We start from the raw sequence: 19649 nt of genomic DNA on the forward strand, positions 1-19649 counted from the left end.
CTGTTATCAGAGGGGCCCAAGCATTCATCACAGATAGCACCACCAGTGGCTAATTATTGCCGTTACATCAAACACTAGAGAGACCACAGACAAACACCATGTTTTGTTTTGTGATGTTAACCCTATGACATGCCTGCTGAAAGCTGATTGACTGATGGTGGCCATTTTTAAGGGAATCCAGTCATCATTAGGAATTCACTTACAGATTGGTATAACAATGGAATATAACAAATTTTAGCTCAGTTCATGACAAAGTGCTATTTGAATGTAACCCTCCTCTTGTGGATGACAACATTCCAGACCTTACACACTGCCTTTCAAATTTCATCTGATTCCATCCAATCAACCATGAATTTATTCGATATTTAGAAAACTCACCATGTTTTTGATAAACTTGACTAAAAGTTATAGTCTAATGAGTATTTTGACACCAACTTTGTGAAGATAGACCTCAAGTCTAGTTTGCAAAGTATGTTTTGTATATTATGCAAATTATGGCAAGTATGTATTGCTGTAGTGATAACTCCTGTAGTGATAGCAAAATTGGAAGCTTAGTAATAAAGGAATGAAAATTCCCCAAAATAGACTATGGTCTAAGAGCTAAAATAGGTAATTTGTCCACTGCAGACAGATGAAATTTATCAGAGATTAACAATAACACTGTGAGTCAGCTCGTTCCTACCCCACAGAGAACTCAAATTAGTCCCAGCTGGACTCCAACAATACACACCATTATAACAAACACCTGAACCCCAAGTACGTACAGTGTCTGCAGTGTCTCAATCACACGTGTCAGGGCTGAACAGCTGGACCATCAGCTGAAACTAGCGGAACCAATAACCGGAGACTAACACAAAGGAGTCCATTTATTACTCTTTGTGTATTTTTCAACTTTCTTGAGTATATCCAGTAAAATATCAGCAACTGCATATCTTCTTGTTCATACTGCTGCAACGCAGGCTCGATTTATGAGGGAATGCAAAAGAAATGAGTCTCCCCTGTGAATAAAAGAGAAAATCATCCACCTTGACCATCTTCTTTGGATTTCTGTTGTTATGTGATATCACTATTATTACTTTTCTAATGCAGTCTATATTTCAGATTTACAGATCATGTTGTCTCAGACAAGGTGAGGCGTCTCTACAAAGGCAACGGTCTATCATTTTTTCTTTTTCCTCCTCTATTATTCTCCAGCCACCAGCCAGCTCTCCCCTTTCACACGACAGATACCAACCAAATAAATCTTTCAAGATTTGAGATTTACACAAAATCAAGATTTCTTCCTGTGAGAGAATTAACTTTAGAATCAGTTTAATGCACATACAATGCTGTAGTCAATTTGCTTATGTAGAAATCAGGGTTGCCAGATTTCAATAACCTCCTCCAACTTTCCAAAAATTTCATGGTTTAAATTATGCCCGATCTGCCTCTCAAACTCTGGCCAAAATACATTTACATTAAAATGATCAATATCTGCACAAATCTATTTGTTTCCATAACAGAATTGAGAATATCACAATGTTTGTGGCATGATTTCATTATTCAATTAGAAATGCATGTATTTGAGGTAGTGCATATCTCGGTTTCAGAATCTAGTTGGTTTAAGAAATAAAACCTGGTTGCACGGAGTTAAATTGTCCAAATGCAATTTTGTGTGTGCAGACCACCACGCTTTAAACTAAAATGACACGAAGAATGATTGTGGAGCTGTAAAAAGAGGGAAGAACTTGGGCTGAAGTTCTGGAAGGCTTCTGCTTTGTGTTCAACAGCCAGGCTCTCCACGAAAGCCTCATAGGTAGGAGTTATGGAATAGTAAGGAGGAGACAAAGAGGTGGTGGGTGAAAACAATTCATCATTAGTAGAGAACGACAGAGATTGGAGTTTATAGGAAGTTAAGAAAGCGCTTCAGGCTTCAGCTATTCAGCTATTCTATAACTCCATGTGTACCTCTGCTTCACCAGTGACAATAGTTAATTAGTTAATTAGTTCAACAGGCCTATTTCTAGTGTTATATACAGTAAATACCTCTTAAAGTAATTTAAAGTGATAAAATGAGAGAATAATCATGTGTATAGTGGATGGTTATACTTTAATTAGACTGCGATTAGATTTTTGTGATTAGATTAGATCTCTATCCCCTGACATCCCATGAGCTTCTTTTCTCATTCAAAGATTCAAAATGCAATGCTGCTACACAACACAGTTACGTTGAGTTACGGTAAAGATTTGGCTTGGCAGTCTACAAGATGACAAGAACAATGGCATTGACTGCAATATTAGCACGAAAGCTGCAGCTTTGGAAACTGGTCTGTTTGAACAGATTGTACAGATGAAGAGGTGAGAGAGCTGGACATACTAGAACTAAAATGCTGCTGCACTGACTCTTTAGGTAGATATGAAGCCATGGCTAAATCATACAGGCAGCACTATCAGGAGGAATTGTGTAATGGAAGAAGCTGATAGCCAGAGTGAAAATAGGAAAAAAAGTCATTCAGTGTGGATTTTTCCTTGAAGTTAAACATGTTCAAGCTAAAAAACAAAACAGAACAAAACAAAAAAACTATGAATGAATTATGTGAGCATCTCTCATTTCTCCCCAGTGCACAGAGAGAAATGGGAAAAGATCTGTCAGGCTATGTGAAGTACCGCCAGAGTCAGGACATGAACTGCTGGTATCCATTTGGCCCGCAGGTGGTAAAAAAGTCCAACACAAACAGTGACTTGGAAGAATCTAAGGGATATCAGTGTGCTTTTCTGTAGAGAGCCAAGCATTCCTGACACAACTTCAGAAGGGCTGCTTGTAAATCTGTGGCTGCACCATCAAAACCTTCAAACACTCAAACTAGGAGGTTTGAGTACCTATGGTACATTTGCATATAAAGATGTGGAGATTGTTCTGTAGTTAAACCCTTGTTAAACATATTCATTATGTAATGTAGCACATAGGGGTGGACGATATGGCCAAAATGTATCACCATAATTTTCTATGACACACAATATTTATCATGTGATTGATGAGATTGCTAAAAAAAAACAGTAGTTTGATTAAAAAAAAATTATACATTAAATACATTACAAATATTACATTATTTTGTAACTACACTAAAGATTCAGAACAAAATCTGCTAATTCTCAATTCAAAGTTTGTAATTCTTATAATAATGTGGTACCTGTGATATCTCAGGAAACTGTATCATGACATAATTTATCACAATATATCGATATTATACTGTCATATTGCCCTGCATTAGTGGCAAAGTGAACTGAAAATCCAATTCCTGCAAATGCAGCATGTAGAACAGTGCAGGTGTTATTAGAGCTGCTGTGTGTCAGTGGAACCTTCCATATAATGTTCTAAATATGTTCAAGTTAACCAAAAAATGATGTATTAGCAGTAGACAGCACTAAACATTTGTGGTTCTTGTCATTACAATCACGTTAAAAGTGTGCTTCTGCGAGTATCAGCAGATCTGACCTGTTCACTCATGCTGTTTATGCCGTCAGGTCCCAGGAGATTGACCGCTTGCTTGACAAGGTCAGTGCGACCACAGTTGAGCATCCGAAAACCCAGGTCCTGCAGAAACTTGGCCTCTGTGGAGGCTGCATCCAGCTTTCGTGTGGCACAGAAGCAATCATCTGCTCTAAAAAGACAAATACGACTGTGATGAAAAGTGTTATATTAAGAGGTTACTTTGGGCAGGAGCACAAGGAAGCAGAGCTCCAACAGCTGTGGTTTATGTCAGGGGTTCTTAAACGCTTTAATGTCAGGGACCACTTTTAACCGTTAAAAAAAAATGTAAAAATGCATCCACTCAGTACAGGTTTATTTCTCAAGCTATTACATTATTACATGGGTGCAATCACATTTTGCCTATTTATTGGAGACATTTCCATGCAAACAACCCACTTTTATTGTAATTAAAATGTCATTAGATTACAGTTGATATTATTTGAAAGCATAATAACTTTGATAATGGAGGTGGTGATTTCCACCACTGTAATAAAATCTGAAAATCGTTAATGCCCTGGCTATCCTTCACAGGAGTCCTCTTTGAAAACCATGTGTTGTAGCTGAACTCTGATACTATAATTTAATAATCTTAAATAAACTGAATCCATCCATCCATCCATCCATCCATTTTCTGTACCGCTTATCCTACACAGGGTTGGGGGAGCCTGGAGCCTATGCCTGGAACCTTTCCCTGGACAGGGTGCCAACCCATTGCAAGGTAATAAACAAAATCCATTTTAACTATTCAATGTGACAGATTACACTGACAGACCAACAGCTACATTCTACACTAACAGCATTCCATCCATCCATTTTCCATACCTCTTATCCTACAAAGGGTCGCAAGGAGCCTGGAGCCTATCCCAGGGAACTCAGGGCAAAAAGCAGGGGACAACCTGGAAAGGGTGCCAACCCATCACAGGGCACTAACAGCATTCGACTTCTGGAATTTTATGTCTTTTAGTACATTTTCAATCCTTCTTTCTGTTTCAAAGTATTTCAATTACAGCAAAACATATTCATGATGGTTCAACTTTTAAGTAACTTAAAATACTGCTGTCATTTTATTAACATGCTACAACATTAGCTTAAGTAACTCCAAAGTATTTTGTTCGTTGGTAGCAAACTAGATAGCTAGCTAGCCAGATAAAACTGTCAACACTAAGCTTGCTAGCTAAATCAAAATTCCAGTATCTTTATACAGTAGGTCTAGTTATTACAAATAGTCAAATAGTAAATTTGACAGGTGCTTTGTTCATTGATGATAGTTACTTTTGGCCAACAAGCTGATGCTAAATGAACTGAAAAAGCACACTAGCTATATAGCTAAGCATATGACAGTATGCTGTGGACAAACCTGCTAACTAGCTTGACAATTTAATAGGAGATAAGAAGTGAGTGAGAATTGGACAGATATTTTTTTATAAGATGTTGGAATATTCTAATTACCTTGCTGAAAAACCCCCCAGAAACCCTCATAAAATTTGTAATGGTTTTAATGGAAACTGTAATGGTCCCTATAGGTCTCTACTGGTAATTTTTGTTGCCTTCTGCTGGTGGCATGTTATGTCTATTGGATACCATTAAGGACCAATAATGGCAATGGTTTTAATGGTTAGCTGATGTTTTGTAATGGTATTTGTAGTGGAAACCATTAGAATTTATGTGATTGTTTCTATTGTTTCTTTCAGTAGGGTAATATTCATTTTTATTTAAAGGCTTCACTCTCTTCCTCACAAACAAGAATTACTTAATATCTGGATGGTATTTCAATTAAGACCAGCTGGTATTTATAAAAGATGTAGAGCTTCCCTACATCTTAAATCAAATTTTGTCACATAATTTTTTTGTTCTTTTTACTCTGAAAATCATATATTTTTAATGAACTGTTGCAGAGTATCTCTTCAACTCTACTAGTTGAAGTCTTCTGGACTGCCTGCTAGTCATTAATATTCATAAGCAGACACCCTATGTTCATTAATATTCATTAATTCATTTTGAAATCCAGGTACAGTTGTTGAGTAGGTACAAAATACTTAGCTGTGAGGATGCCAAGAAGATTCAGAATGGTGAATTTGAATCGTAGTTTATCACCAATTGTTGGACAGCTGAGTCAGCAACATATCGCTAGCATACTCTGGTAAATCAGCTAGCTAAATGCTAATGAGGTCAACAAACAGAGGCATTTTCATGTCAAAACAAGTAGGCATCTTCTTTAAAATGTTTTGTGCTCTGTTGCTTTTGCTTTTTCAAAAACTAAGCAGAAATGTGCTGATTCATTATTTGATGTAATGAAATTTAGAGCTAAATCAATTGCTTGAAATCATACTGCCATTTGTTCTGAGTGCTGTCTTGAGAGAAATGTGCTGTGCTGTGAGTATTCAAAGTGGGAAAGCAGTTGGAAAATCATCAAAAACAAACTTTACTCTCTGGTTATGGAGAGTTTTTGCTTTGGGGAACAATGGATATATTTATTTGGTGCTTTACAACAGAAATGGCACTTTTTTTTAATAAAAGAAGGGATGTTTTAACTTGTCATATTCAGTTAGAGTAGAATTTGCTATTTAGTATGGTGAATTCTGTTTTAAATTCTTTTCCAGGGAAAGTAGCTCAAAAAGTCTATTATGTCATAGATTAATCTGCATCTTCATAGAATCATCACAGTCATTTGCTTATCAAAACATGTTACATGAAGAAAAAAGATTTTATGAATCGAGTTTTATCAGAATGGGAATAATAGCTTATAACTTATAGCTTTTCCTTACTGAAATTTTTTGGTCATGAGTAGTAGACAAAAAGGAAATGATTACAGAAGAAAAACTCTCTAATATGACTTGTAAATATAACTGAGAAGAGAGTTTTACAATGAAGAACAAAGAAGTATGCATATGGGACAAACAACTGTGATCAGTGATTGGTCGTTGGAAACAGTGGTGATCAATGATTGGTTGTTGAGGACAATGGTGATCAGTGATTGGTCATTTTTCACAATGTGCTGTGAAAAAAGTACACAGCAAAATCACCAGTGTTGATTTAACACCCACAGTGTTGATTTCACACCCTACAGTGTTTATATGAGTCCACTGGACTCAAAAAAAAGACTCTGGATGTTAATTCAACACTAGGGATTTTACTGTGTATTTGATTTCTTCTGTTATTGTGTATATCTCATACTAAATTGTTTCAGAAATTAAAACAAAATCTAATGCAACCAGAGTAAACAAAAAATACATTTTTTAAATGATAAATGGTATTTATTGAAGCAATAATGTTATCCAATACCAACTGGGCCTGTGTAAAAATGTATTTGCCCCCACATCTATGAAACTGCATTCATAATGGGGTTCAGCTGGACTAGACGCAACCAGGCCTGATTACTGCAAACCCTGTTCAATCAAATCAACACTTAAATAGAACTTTTTCAACAGCGTGAAGTTGGCTAAAAGGTCTTATCCAGTAACACACTATACCAAAGTTGAAAGAAATTCCAGAAATGATGAGGAAGAAGGTGATTGAAATGCATAAGTCTGGGAAAATCTGAGAAGCTATTTCAAAGGCTCTGGGACTCCAAAGAACCACAGCGTGAGTAATTATCCTAAAGTAGAATGTTCGGTTTTCAGCCTGTAAGTTGAAATTCAAGCAAAACTGACTGAGTGATACAGCAAGACAATGATGCAAAGCATAGGAGTAAGTCCTAGTGCTAGAAGTAACTGAAATACTGATATCCAGTCATTGGAAGCGTTTGGTTGCAGTTAATACTGTTAAAGGTGGCACAACAAAAGGTGTTGGATCACTTTTTTTGTTTCAATTGTTGTATTTCGTTTGAAGATCGAAAACTATTTAGTAGGAGAGATACACAAAAGCAGAATAAATACTTTTTCACAGCACTGTAGCATCATCTACTAGAACCACTTTTCAACATGATTTCATTTTATACAACGTTCCATCATAATAACTCAATTAACAGTGGTCAAGTTGTGGTCTCACAGCACCAGGGTCTCTGATTCAACCAGACCAAGCTCTTGGTGTGTCTGTGGGTGTCCTCCAGGTTCTCTGGGTTCTTCCTACTAACCAAAATACAATGGGATAGGCTGTGGATTTACTGTGACCCTGGATAACAGGATAAATGAAGATGAATGAACTGAACTTTCTATATTTTATAATAGATATGCTAAAACATATTCTATGCATCCAACATGTATTCAATTTGGGAATTAATAGGAGTATAAATGTACTTCCAATTTCAGTTAGAAATTAATACGGATAACTAAAGTCTGTTTTCTTCCTTTTCTATAGGCCTGTTTACCAAAAAAAGCAATAACATTTATGTTTCTCTGCTGTGTAGTTAATCGCCTGTATGCACTCTAATAACCCCAACATTAAAACCACTGTGCGCTGAACAGGAAGCCTGGAACTTACTGATTTCAAGTGAAGTTTTATTTCAACAAACTACTGCCAGGGTAAGAACAGCCCTAAAGCAAAGCTTTGTTTATTTGGCAGGATTAGAACATTTGTCAAACATCTCTTAAGTGAAAGCTGCATTAGTCATTTACATAGAGCTTCTAAGTCTAACACTGTCGGTAAAGATTATACTAAGGTGGCTGGATCTCATTCATTCATCTTCACTAACCCTAAGTGTTTCTTCCTAGTCAGGGTCCAGAACCTATCCCAGGAACACTGGGCATGAAGTGGAAATAGACCCTGGACGCAATGCCATGCAGACACACGCCCACACAGTCATTCACACCTAGGGGTAACTTAGCACAGCTAATCCACATACCGGAATATTTTATGCAGAAAGTTCCTTATTTTACTTACAGAAAGTTAAATTCAGCAGAAATGGTGTAGTTACTGTTTTATCAACTTTATACTCTAAAAAAAACTCCATTATGATGGAAACCTTTATTCTCTTATTAATCGTTAAAAGATCAATTTAGGAATTATATAACACAGTGATTTACTTTCAATTATAACTCTCACCAGAGACTTAACAGGGGGAAAAAATCACGACTGCGAAGCCACATATTATAAACCAGCACTTCGCAAAGGTTTTGTATTTTTATTTGTTCTCTGTATGATTTTCACCACACGTTTTGTGCTGGGAAAAAAAAAGAAAACACTACATATCTATTTGAAATGGGGACATTTTTATTGATTGTTAAACCTAGATATCAAAAATAGGCACAAACCTCTCAGGGTTAATATCAGTATCTCTCACAATCTCACTTCACTTTGTATCACGAGTCCCATCACAACTGTGCCATGTGCTTTTGCTTTAGCTTCTGATTTTGATCTCCACCCTCGTCTTGTCATTGATTAATTCCCTGATTGTGTTACCTGTGTCTGGTTTTCCCCTCATTGATATAATGCTGACAGTAATTAATTAGAAGCCATTAAACCTCTAAACCCCATAGAACCTGTCAGAGGAGCCAGACACACAGTACATTTCCTATTCATAGTAGTTACTGAATAATATGTCTTGAGGCTTACAGTCTCCATTAAAGTATACTCCTTAAACCCTTTGAATTAAAGCTGAAAGTCTACACTTCAGTTATAACTTGATTGCTTCAATTCAAATCCATTGTGGTGGTGTACCACAACCTACATAAAGGCAAAATGACGAAAATTGTGTTACTGTCCAAATGCATATTGACCTGACCTGTACAAAACATTAAGAAGGATCTATCATTTCCAAAACTGTCCTTTCCTCCACCATGATAAAAGGGTAAAAGTAGTAGCAAGTCATAATCTAGATGGTTTCATTCTTGCAATTATTATCCAGAGGACATTATATGTTAGATAATTGTATTTATTACAATTCTGAAAGCACAAGCTAAGATAAACTAAAATATATCCCACAACTCTTTGTGTGTGTGACATTTGAATTCCATACTTACATTCATTCTTTTATTCCATTATTAAATTTGCCTCCGGGAAGAGCTTTTCGCTGCGAACACTGACTGTGTGAATAATTCAAAATTATTTATCATGCCAGCATTGTTGAGGTTTAACTTAATAATGACACAGAATCTGTGTGTGTTTGATGAAAAAAAAGAACAAGTTGGTGTGTTGGTATAAAATAATCTTTTTAGATCATTTTAAAGAGTAAATCACAAAATACAAAGACTTTTATACTTGATACGTTATGCAACATTCCCTTTTATCTGAAACAAGAACTCTCTTTGAAACTGGCCATGCTAACCTTCGCCAAGACTATACCCAGTACCAAGACTCGGCTTCAGATCTGACCACGTCGAAATTCTCATGGACATGCATGGACATCCAGCTTTATTTTATCCAGAGTATAAAATAAAGTCTCATTCAAAGTCTCATTCAAAGTCTTTTAGTGTCATGCTGGCCATTAAGATGAATTCAGTTTAGATATTGATCATATTACATGACTCACACTCATGTCTGTTTGAGCTTAGACACAAAAGGTCTCCAAATATTCTGATTCTGAACATAATTCATTAAAGCCTCCTTACACTTCACCACCAACTTACCGCTTGTTTGCTTTTCATCACGTTTAGTAAGACAGACGTTATCATCCTCGGAGCAGCAAGCCTAACCACACACAGATAATGTATGATATATGTACACTATACCCTATATATATGTACACTAAACCCTACATATACTGTAGTGTACATTTGTGGTGCAGAGCTGCGACTTACTTTAGCTGCCGTGGCTCGCAGTCCACTCCAGGCAGGAGCAGTCTAGCAGCCTGTCTCACATCATCGCTGTCTACAGAAACGCTGAGCCGGTGCTCAGTGTGTGCTACAGCCACCCGAATCCACTCCATTAGTGGAGGCAGCACGATGAACGGCCTGGAAGAGAATGAACAGCCAGAGGGGATACATGCTGAAATGCTTATCTAAGTATTTCAACTGTACTGAGAAAAATAATGAACAAACCAAAGTTCAGCATACTGCAGAGGGATAATATAACAGTTTTGGATTTAAAACAGGCAATTATTTAATCAAAGTAGGCATTATAGCCTGACAGGTCATGTACATGACTGACTCATGAGCTATTAAAAAAAAACAAAAAAGATACAGTATTCATATTTCTTTCACATGCTACTAATTACAGGCACTTAGCTGCCTCAAATTAGTGTATTTCAGAATATGAAAATGAACTGTGCTGAATGTGATTTCCATTTCTTTGTGTCAGAGGTTTTCAATCAGGACGAGGAAACTGAATATATAAGTTATTATTTTTTTTATTACTATCACTCATTCCAAAATATGCGACGTCTACAGAAAAGTGGAACAAAGTAAATGTATTTTTCAATTGGACAAAAAATGGCTTGTCTTCAGCTGACCTTATGGCTGTTCATGGTTCCGATCCAAAATTTACACAGGAGGTATTTCACAACACAACAGTGATTTCCAAACATTAGGCTTTCTCAGGACTACAATAAATGTGGACCTTGGTTGTTGAATAATTACTACAGAAGCCCTAAGCGGCCATGCATTATTAATTTTTTCTTTCTTGTTTTCTCATGATCAAGACTTAATTTTCTTGTGATCTTGACATAACAAAATTAGTTTTCTCATGATCTCGACTCTGTCAATCACTGATGAACATAGAGCTATTTCGGCTTGAGTGAGTCCCTTATCAAAGTAAAAATGAACCTGTCCATCCATGATGCTGCAGTAATGAAGCTTTATTATTATTATTATCATTATTATTATTATTAATACTATTAGAGAAAGGCTGGTGAGGAAATTATAGTTCATAGCTGCTGTAACTTAAGTGATGACAGGAACTGACTTGTTTCACAGACATTCGTCATCATTAAATGTAACTATAATTGGTTAAAAAGTACACTCCATAATAAATAAAAATTTTCATCATCTCCAAATTTCTTTTATATAAGAGGAATAAAATATTTTTGAAGTGCTGTTATGAGAAAATAATCAACTTCACACCATCCCATTATTCATTATTTTGTTATAAAAGCATGCCCTGTTGTGTTCCTTGTGTATCAAGGAGTTGAAGTATCAGAGAAGCTGTGCTGCTTATCACGATGATCGCAGCACCAGTGGAAACTCAAACATACACACAAAGGTGTACTCTAAAATGGCCCATGCTATTTGTTCATTACCTCAGCACAACAGCTTTGCAGTATCTATTCGCCCACACGGTGCCCAGAAAACACTGTGAAAATGTTGATCTTTTGAGTTTCACATTCTGCACATGCCCAGTGGCAGTTAAACACAATCTATAAGTGGGACAAAAAAAGTATTCGTGCTATATAAATCCCTCTGTTAGAGTCAGATATAATCGAAACTCAACTGCTCACAGGTCTGTAATATAACCCAGATAGCAAGAACAATGAAATATTTAAAATATAATTTCTAAAAGCATAAAATGTCACTGCACAACTGTCATTTTTTTCCCTTTCATTCCAATGTGTTTTCCATGACCTGGTTTTTACAGCTAGATTTTCACAATCAACAGCCTTTTCCCCCAGACACCTACCCACCTCCAGAAAGCCTACCAGGAATCTTCGCCAAAACAAACCACAAGCCTTCCTTCTTCGAGTCTTTCTCACACGTGTCCACTTACTCCCTTCTCCACCCTTTAAAGCAATGCATACACATGAACCACACTGTACAATCCACATGCATGTTTCTCTACTGACTCAGTTCTGGAATTAAAACCTGCCTAAGAACAGAACTAAGAGGAAGGGAGTTTCCTCTTCTTAGAAGTAGGGCAGAAAGATATCAGTGGTTTCACCAGATTTACAAACCCAATTGCAAAAAAGCTGGGATGCTGTGTAAAATGTAAATAAAAACAGAATGCAATGATTTGCAAATCTGATAAACCCATATGTTATTCACAATAGAACATAGAAAACATCAAGTGTTTAAACTGAGGAAATGTACCATTTAAAAAAAAAAAAAAAAAGGTAATTTTGAATTTGATGGCCACAACACGCCTCAAAAAAGTTGGGACAGGGCTACAAAAGGCTGAAAAAGAAAAAGTTGAAGGTTAATTGGCAACAGGTTAGTAAGATGATTGGGTATAAAAGAGTATCTTAGCGAGGCAGACTCTTTCAGAAATAAAGATGGGCAGAGATTTACCAATCTGTGAAAAACTGCATCTACAATTTGTGGAACAATTTCAGAATAATGTTCCTCAACGTAAAATTGCGAAGACTGGATATCTCATCATCTACAGTACATAATGTCATCAAAAGATTCAGAGAATCTAGAGAAATCTCTGTGCACAAGGACAAGGGTGAAAATCAATACTCTATGCCTGTGATCTTTGGGCACTCAGGTGGCACTGCATTAAAAACAGGCAGGATTCTGTAATGGAAATCCCTGCATGGACCCAGAAACACCTCCAGAACTCATTGTCTGTGAAGAGACTTGGCCGTGACATCCACAAATGCTGGATAAAGCTCTATCAGGCAAAGAAGAAGCCATATGTGAACATGATCCAGAAACGCTGCCGTCTTCTCTGGGCCAAAGTTCATTTAAAATGGACTGAGGCAATGTGGAAAACTGTTCTGTGGTCAGACGAACCGAAACCACGGACGCCGTGTCCTCTAAAACAAAGAGGACTAAAGAGGAGAGGGACCATCCAGCTTTTTATCAGCACTCAGTTCAAAAGCCTGAATCGCTGATGATATGGAGTGCATTAGTGCCTATGGAATGGGCGGCTTGCACAGCTGGAAAGGCATCAATGCTGAAAGGTATATACCTGTTTTAGTGCAACATATGCTTACATCGAGATTCCATCCCATCTTTACTTCTGAGAGACTCTGCCTCTAAAAGATACTCTTTTAATACCCAGTCATGTTACTGACCTGTTTCCAATTAACCTAATTAGTTGCAAAATGTTCCTCCAGCTGTTTCTTTTTAGTAACACTTACTTTTCCAGCCTTTTGTTGCCTTGTCCCAACTTTTTTGAGACGTGTTGCGACCATCAAATTCAAAATTACCAATTTTTTTCCTTAAAATTGTACATTTCCTCAGTTTAAACATTTGACATGTTTTATATGTTCTATTGTAAACAACATATGGGTTTATGAGATTTGAAAATCATTGCATTCTGTTTCTATTTATATTTTACATAGTGTCCCAACTTTTTTTGGAATTGGGGTTGTAGTTTGAGAAATACCAAACAGTGTTAATATACATTAATATACTGAGAATTTGGTTAATTTAAGGCAAAATATTGTACAAAACTGGAGTCTGAATCAATGTAAATACAACTGTATCTTTGCATAGTCTCCTTGATAAGCCACATATCAGAATGCTTTGGTAAGAAACCTTGGCCTTTCTTCCCCCCAACAATACATATCATGTCATTAGATATAATTCCAACAGCAAACAGGCAATCCATAAGTAGGCCAGGTCATTCTAATGCCTCTGAAGATTCAGTGTGAACATTAAAGTCTCCATGAAATAAAACGTGAAGTTTTGTGGCTTTTAGTATGAATACGTTAGCCTTAAGGTTATCTATAAGCTAGTGTGCTCCAAAACAATGGCAAAATTCATATTTAGAAGATATATGCATTCAAAAATTCTCTCTCTAACACCAATACGGATCAACAATTTTGATGCCATCATTCTGAATCTGCACTTCAGCGTCTTATCAGATTTTCTGTCCAATCAAATGCTCTCTAGAATCTGGTGTTCCGCCCCCAACATTATAAAAATCCACGGTACTAACTGGTTTAGCCCAGGCTGTGAGGTAATCTAAATGCTATTGGCTATTTAAAACGGGGGCGGAGACACTCAATATGTCCCGTCCTGACTTCCTGTTTCAGTGGAAATTACATCAAATAATGCTGCACATTTTAAGGCACGTCACAGGGACTTTAAATAGCATGCAGCTTTATCTGGGCTACAGATACGAAAATATGCTAGTTTACTATCCAGTTAATACTTTGATGACATTCTTACTAACATCATAGCGATCTCGTCAATAGAAAAGAGGTTAAAGAAAAGAGGTTTTGGGGTTGCCAGCTTTCAGGGGTGACCTGGAGTGACATTTTAGTGACTGTTTGGGGCAGTATTTGGTTAGACAGTATATTGAAAATGTGTCTCTTTTGTTTCACAAGCTACACATCTGAATGCTTGCTCATTGTCTGCTTCTTTTAGCCCCAAAGCACACCTCTAACTTGTGCACCACAACATTACTACATGTACTTTCCAAATCAGAATACTGCAAAGTGTTACGCTCCTGCCGGCAGATGGCACTGCGGCGTTGACATGCACGAGACTGCACTCTTGTGTATGGACATGCACCTTTGTTTGGTTTGGTTCTCCCCTTGTTTAAGCATTGGTTGATGTTCGAGGGTTTGACTTGATTTACTCCAGCTGTCTGTGTTTAGTTTGATTGTGTTTGCTATTTAAAGCCCTCATGTTACGTTGCACTTCGCTCAGTATTATTTGGAGATACGGTTAACTAGCTAACTAAGTCTAAGTACATGTAAGTGTTAGCCACCTCGATGTTAAGCAGTCGTGTTCTCGTGTCCTGTTTATGTTTCATGCCTTGAATCCCGCTTCATGTCTAAGACTGTGTATCACTGCTCATGTTTATTGACCTTGTGTTCGAGCAATAAAGACTTTGATCTGCACCTGCTCTAGTAACGTAACAGAATACTGAGCCCACCACGCGGAAGCAGCAGATCAAAATGAACGCCGCCGAAGTTGCCGGGTTTGAGAAGTGGCGTCGATCACTCTGGGAACAGAGCAGACAGGTAAACGAGAATCTTGCTCTGGTCCACCGCCTTCTGAAGCCTCTGCAGCAAGCCAGGCCACATGCCACGTCACCAGCCGCGCAAGTTCCCCCATCCCCGCTGCCGGAGAGCTACGCCACGCTACGTGGGCAGCCAAGCTACACGGATTACTGGGGCTTCCCACCCCCGGGGAACAACGCTGTGCTACACATGCAGCAGAGCTACACAAACTCCTGGGGCTTCTCACTGCAGGAGAATTACACCATGCTATGCAGGCAGCAGAGCTACCTGAACTACTGGGGCTTCCCGCTGCCGGGGGACTACACTGTGCAACGCAGGCAGCAGGAGGTCGCAGCCCCAGAGTCCCAGCCCGAGGTTAACGTGGCGACCTCAGAGCTCCAGCCAGAGACCTGTGGGGAGGTCTCTGCGATCTAAAAAGCTGTCCTGCTGTCCTGTTCTGATGAGGAAGATGTTCCACTGCCCTGTTCTGCTGAGGAAGCTGTCCCGCTGCCCCGTCCTGCTGAGGAAGCTGTCCCGCTGCCCTGTCCTGCTGAGGAAGCTGTCCCGCTGCCTTGTCCTGCTGAGGAGGCTGTCCTGCTGCTCTGTCCTGCTGAGGAAGCTGTCCCACTGCCCTGTCCAGCCGAGGAAGCTGTCCTACTGCCCTGTCCAGCCGAGGAAGCTGTCTCGCTGTCCTACCCAGCTGAGGAAGCTGTCCTGCTGTCCAGCCCTGTTGGGGACGTTGCCCAGCGTTCCAGCCCTGCTGGGGGCGTTGCCCAGAGTTCCAGCCCCGCTGGGTGTGGTGCTCTGCCTGTCTACAGCCTGGCGAAGGCTACCTTGTGCTCACACAGGGGCCCCGGACCGCTGTTGGAGGGGGGTGTTCGTTGGGGCTCTAGGAGTAGCGCCTTTGGAGGTGGGTTCTGTTACGCTCCTGCCGGCAGATGGTACTGCGGCGTCGACATGCACGAGTGGCTTTAGAGAGCGCCCATGCATGAGACTGCACTCTTGTATATGAACACGTGCCTTTGTTTGTTTGGTTCTCCCCTGTTAAGCATTGGTGGATGTTTGACGGAGTGACTTGATTTACTCCAGCTGTCTGTGTTTAGTTTGATTGTGTTTGCTATTTAAAGCCCTCATGTTACGTTGCACTTCGCTCAGTATTATTTGGAGATACGGTTAACTAGCTAACTACGTCTAAGTACATGTAAGTGTTAGCCACCTCGATGTTAAGCAGTCATGTTCTCGTGTCCTGTTTATGTTTCATGCCTTGAATCTCGCTTCATGTCTAAGACCGCGTATCGCTGCTCATGTTTATTTACCTTGTGTTCGAGCAATAAAGACTTTGATCTACACCTGCTCCCGCCTCACCACTTTGGGCAAACACAAAGCAGAATTTCAGAATCTCTTTTTTTCCCACTGACTTCATGTAAACAAATGGTCCAACAAATACCCAAATAGGCATTTCAACATTCAAATACAAATTTAAACAGTTAACTGGATATGTGAATATCTGTGCACACCCCTAGTGTAAACACACACACACACACACACACACACACACACACACACACACACACACACACACAAATGCACTAGGGCTTTAATTGGAATTGCAAAGGATCAACAGTGCCAAGCTTCAGAAAAGGCAAATGAAACACACGAAAGACCTGTGGACTTTCTTAAAATAAACAAAACACACAAAAAAAAATCAGCTATGAAAAGCAGTATTGACTGGGGAACCATGTCTATAGTGGATATAAACATTTAATTATAAAATAATTACATTATGTTCAATCAGCACTTACAAACTCACCACTGAAAGCCTGTTAAATTCTAGCGGTTTAAGAGAAATCATAGTAAACAGAAAAACAATTCTGACTGCTTTTTCTAGCACAAAATCAGTATATGTATCAAAGAGCTCAACATGACTACATAGTGGTTTGTTTAAATGCCAAATCACAATGAAGATTCTCAAGGTCTCACTCATCCAAAACAGTTTTTCTGATATAAGCTTCAAGTTTCAAGGCCACAACTTTTGGAAAAAAAGAAATCAATCAATCACTGTAAACATTTTCAGAAACTTTTACCAACCTTTTTGACTTGGTGAGAAAAACTACAATGCAGTAGACAGGCATTTCGATCAATTTAGAGAAAATGCACAGATGGAGAAAGGAAGAGTAGCAGGAAAATATTATTGATAATTTTTTTTTACTCTTTTCAGTGACTTGTGTCATCAAGTGACCAAAAGGAGTCACTCATTACTCAAACACTGACTCGCTGAAAGAGAGGAGAGAATCTAAGTCATGAAAAAAGTATTCACTACTGACTCAAACACTGACTCACTAAAAGAGAGGAGAGAATCTAAGTCATGAAAAAAGTATTCACTACTGACTCAAACACTGACTCACTGAAAGAGAGGAGAGAATCTAAGTCATGGAAAAAAGTATTCACTATTGACTCAAAAACTGACTCGCTGAAAGAGAGGAGAGAATCTAAGTCATGAAAATATGTATTCACTACTGACTCAATCACTGACTCACTGAAATAGAGGAGAGAATCTAAGTCATGAAAAAAGGATTCACTAATGACTCAAGCACTGACAGTGAAAGAGAGTATAGAATATCGGTTGTGAGCAAAAGGATTCACTACTGACTCAAACATTGACTCACTGAATGAGAGGAGCGAATCTTGGTAGACACAGAAAGGATTCGTTAATGATTTAAGCAATGACTCGCTGAAAGAAATAAGCAAATCTTGGTCTAAACTAAGTGGATTCTCTAATGATGCCAATGCTGATTCACTGAAAGAGAGGAGAGAGAGCGAGAGAGAGAGAGAGAGAGAGAGATGGTCATCACTGGAAGGATTCACTGACTCAAAGGAAGAGGATCAGATTCAGCATACATACAGTTGCAAAAATCTAATGTAAAGACCTGTTTGTTTCTGTCTCTCAACATGCCTTTCATTTTTTTTCTTACTCTGTCCCTTTCTGAATGCAGCATCACCATCAATTCAACCACTTCTTCTTGGACACTAGCTCACCAGACATCTACATCCCTTCAGTCTTCACTTTGCCTTTTACATCTCTGTGATGCGCCTCCTCTTTACCTCTTACTTTCTCTTCTATTTCTCTCCTTTCTTTCACACTCTCTGTGGAACAGTTATCTGCAGCTGAAATGAGCCCTGAGGAGAACAAGAGCTGCTGATCTCTGGAGAATCCGGTAACTTATTCCTGTGCCTTTACTCTCGGGCAGTGCATGAGTCCCTTGTGGAGTCCTCAAAAGGATTTTTTAATCAGAGAAACTCATCAATCCAGAAATGTCCCAGCGGGTGTGTCAAACTGCAAAGCACTTTTGTGAACAGCGAACACCTCGCCCAACTTTCCATTAGCAGTCCCATCTCCATTAGCCACTTACCAGCAAGCCTGAAGCTCATTCACTGTACAACATAACAATTAGAAACCTTAATGATCTCTCTCTCTTTCTTTCTCTCTCTCTCTCTCTCTCTCTCTCTCTCTCTCTCTCTCTCTCTTTCTGTGCCTCTGACTTTCACAATTGCCTTCAAATCGAATCAGGACGCATTTACAGTAGCAATATGATTTGAGCACCTTTCATCTGGATTGATTTATGGTTTATTTATCCAGTAAATATCCAGAACACTGTAGTTATGTCTTTGACCTTATATACAGTACATATACACACAGATATATATATTTTTTAAAGATTTTCTGGTTTGTAGTTGCTCCCACCTTTCTGTGTGCAGGGTGACCTTGGACGGCTCCACGTTGGGGTTCTCCCACTCTATCTGGGGACAGTGCATGAAGTAGCAGAGGGTGTACAGAGCCTCCGGTTCCCAATGTATAGGTCCTCCACGGTTCTGGTGCACCGGCGTGCCATTGGTCGGGCTCTTGATGTGGAGGGGCTGGAGGTGGTGCATGGCGCGAGACACCAGATCACCTGCAGGGATGATATGCAAGGTCAGAGAAAATGCCCTAAAGCTTGTGGTTTGCAATCAACTTTATTGAGCAAGGAGAGGAAATTGAAATAATCTGTTTGGGAAATTGTCTAAAGACAATGAGCTGTGGAAATTTAACACAGGCATTTTCAGTGTGGTGCCTGGAAGACCATGTAAACAATTTTTAGGTTTAGACAGAATCTAGAGAGCAGCTACAGAGCAACGTTCTTTATATTCAATTACATGGACACACATACATTTATTCTTGACTAATAAATACTCAAAAATCTTTGGTGGATATTTCCATTGATGTGCATTAGCATTCGTTTTTTAAACTAAATCTGTAGCTTCTTGTTTAAAAGAAGTCATGTGCTCATGGAAACCAAGCAAATGTTACCAAATTGACAAATATGAGAGGTATATCAACATTTATTCCTAATAGACATGTATATATTCACCCTCCATACACACATACACACAAGTATG

The 19649-nt window shown here is 38.7% G+C and overlaps 1 protein-coding gene across 3 annotated transcripts in view; it reads right to left on the reverse strand.

The window, feature by feature from the left end:
* btbd11a (BTB (POZ) domain containing 11a) overlaps window positions 1-19649 on the reverse strand; it is a 209982-nt gene that overhangs the window by 29096 nt on the left and 161237 nt on the right. For all 3 annotated transcript variants that reach the window (XM_047162391.2, XM_017494659.3, XM_053688480.1), the window contains 3 exons: window positions 18958-19165; window positions 10186-10338; window positions 3476-3641 (listed from right to left, as the gene is read on the reverse strand). In XM_047162391.2, the coding sequence (XP_047018347.1) occupies window positions 3476-3641; window positions 10186-10338; window positions 18958-19165 (527 nt within the window). The remainder of the gene's footprint in view (window positions 1-3475; window positions 3642-10185; window positions 10339-18957; window positions 19166-19649) is intronic.

This window comes from Ictalurus punctatus, chromosome 19, assembly GCF_001660625.3.
Source record: "Ictalurus punctatus breed USDA103 chromosome 19, Coco_2.0, whole genome shotgun sequence".
NCBI lineage: Eukaryota > Metazoa > Chordata > Actinopteri > Siluriformes > Ictaluridae > Ictalurus > Ictalurus punctatus.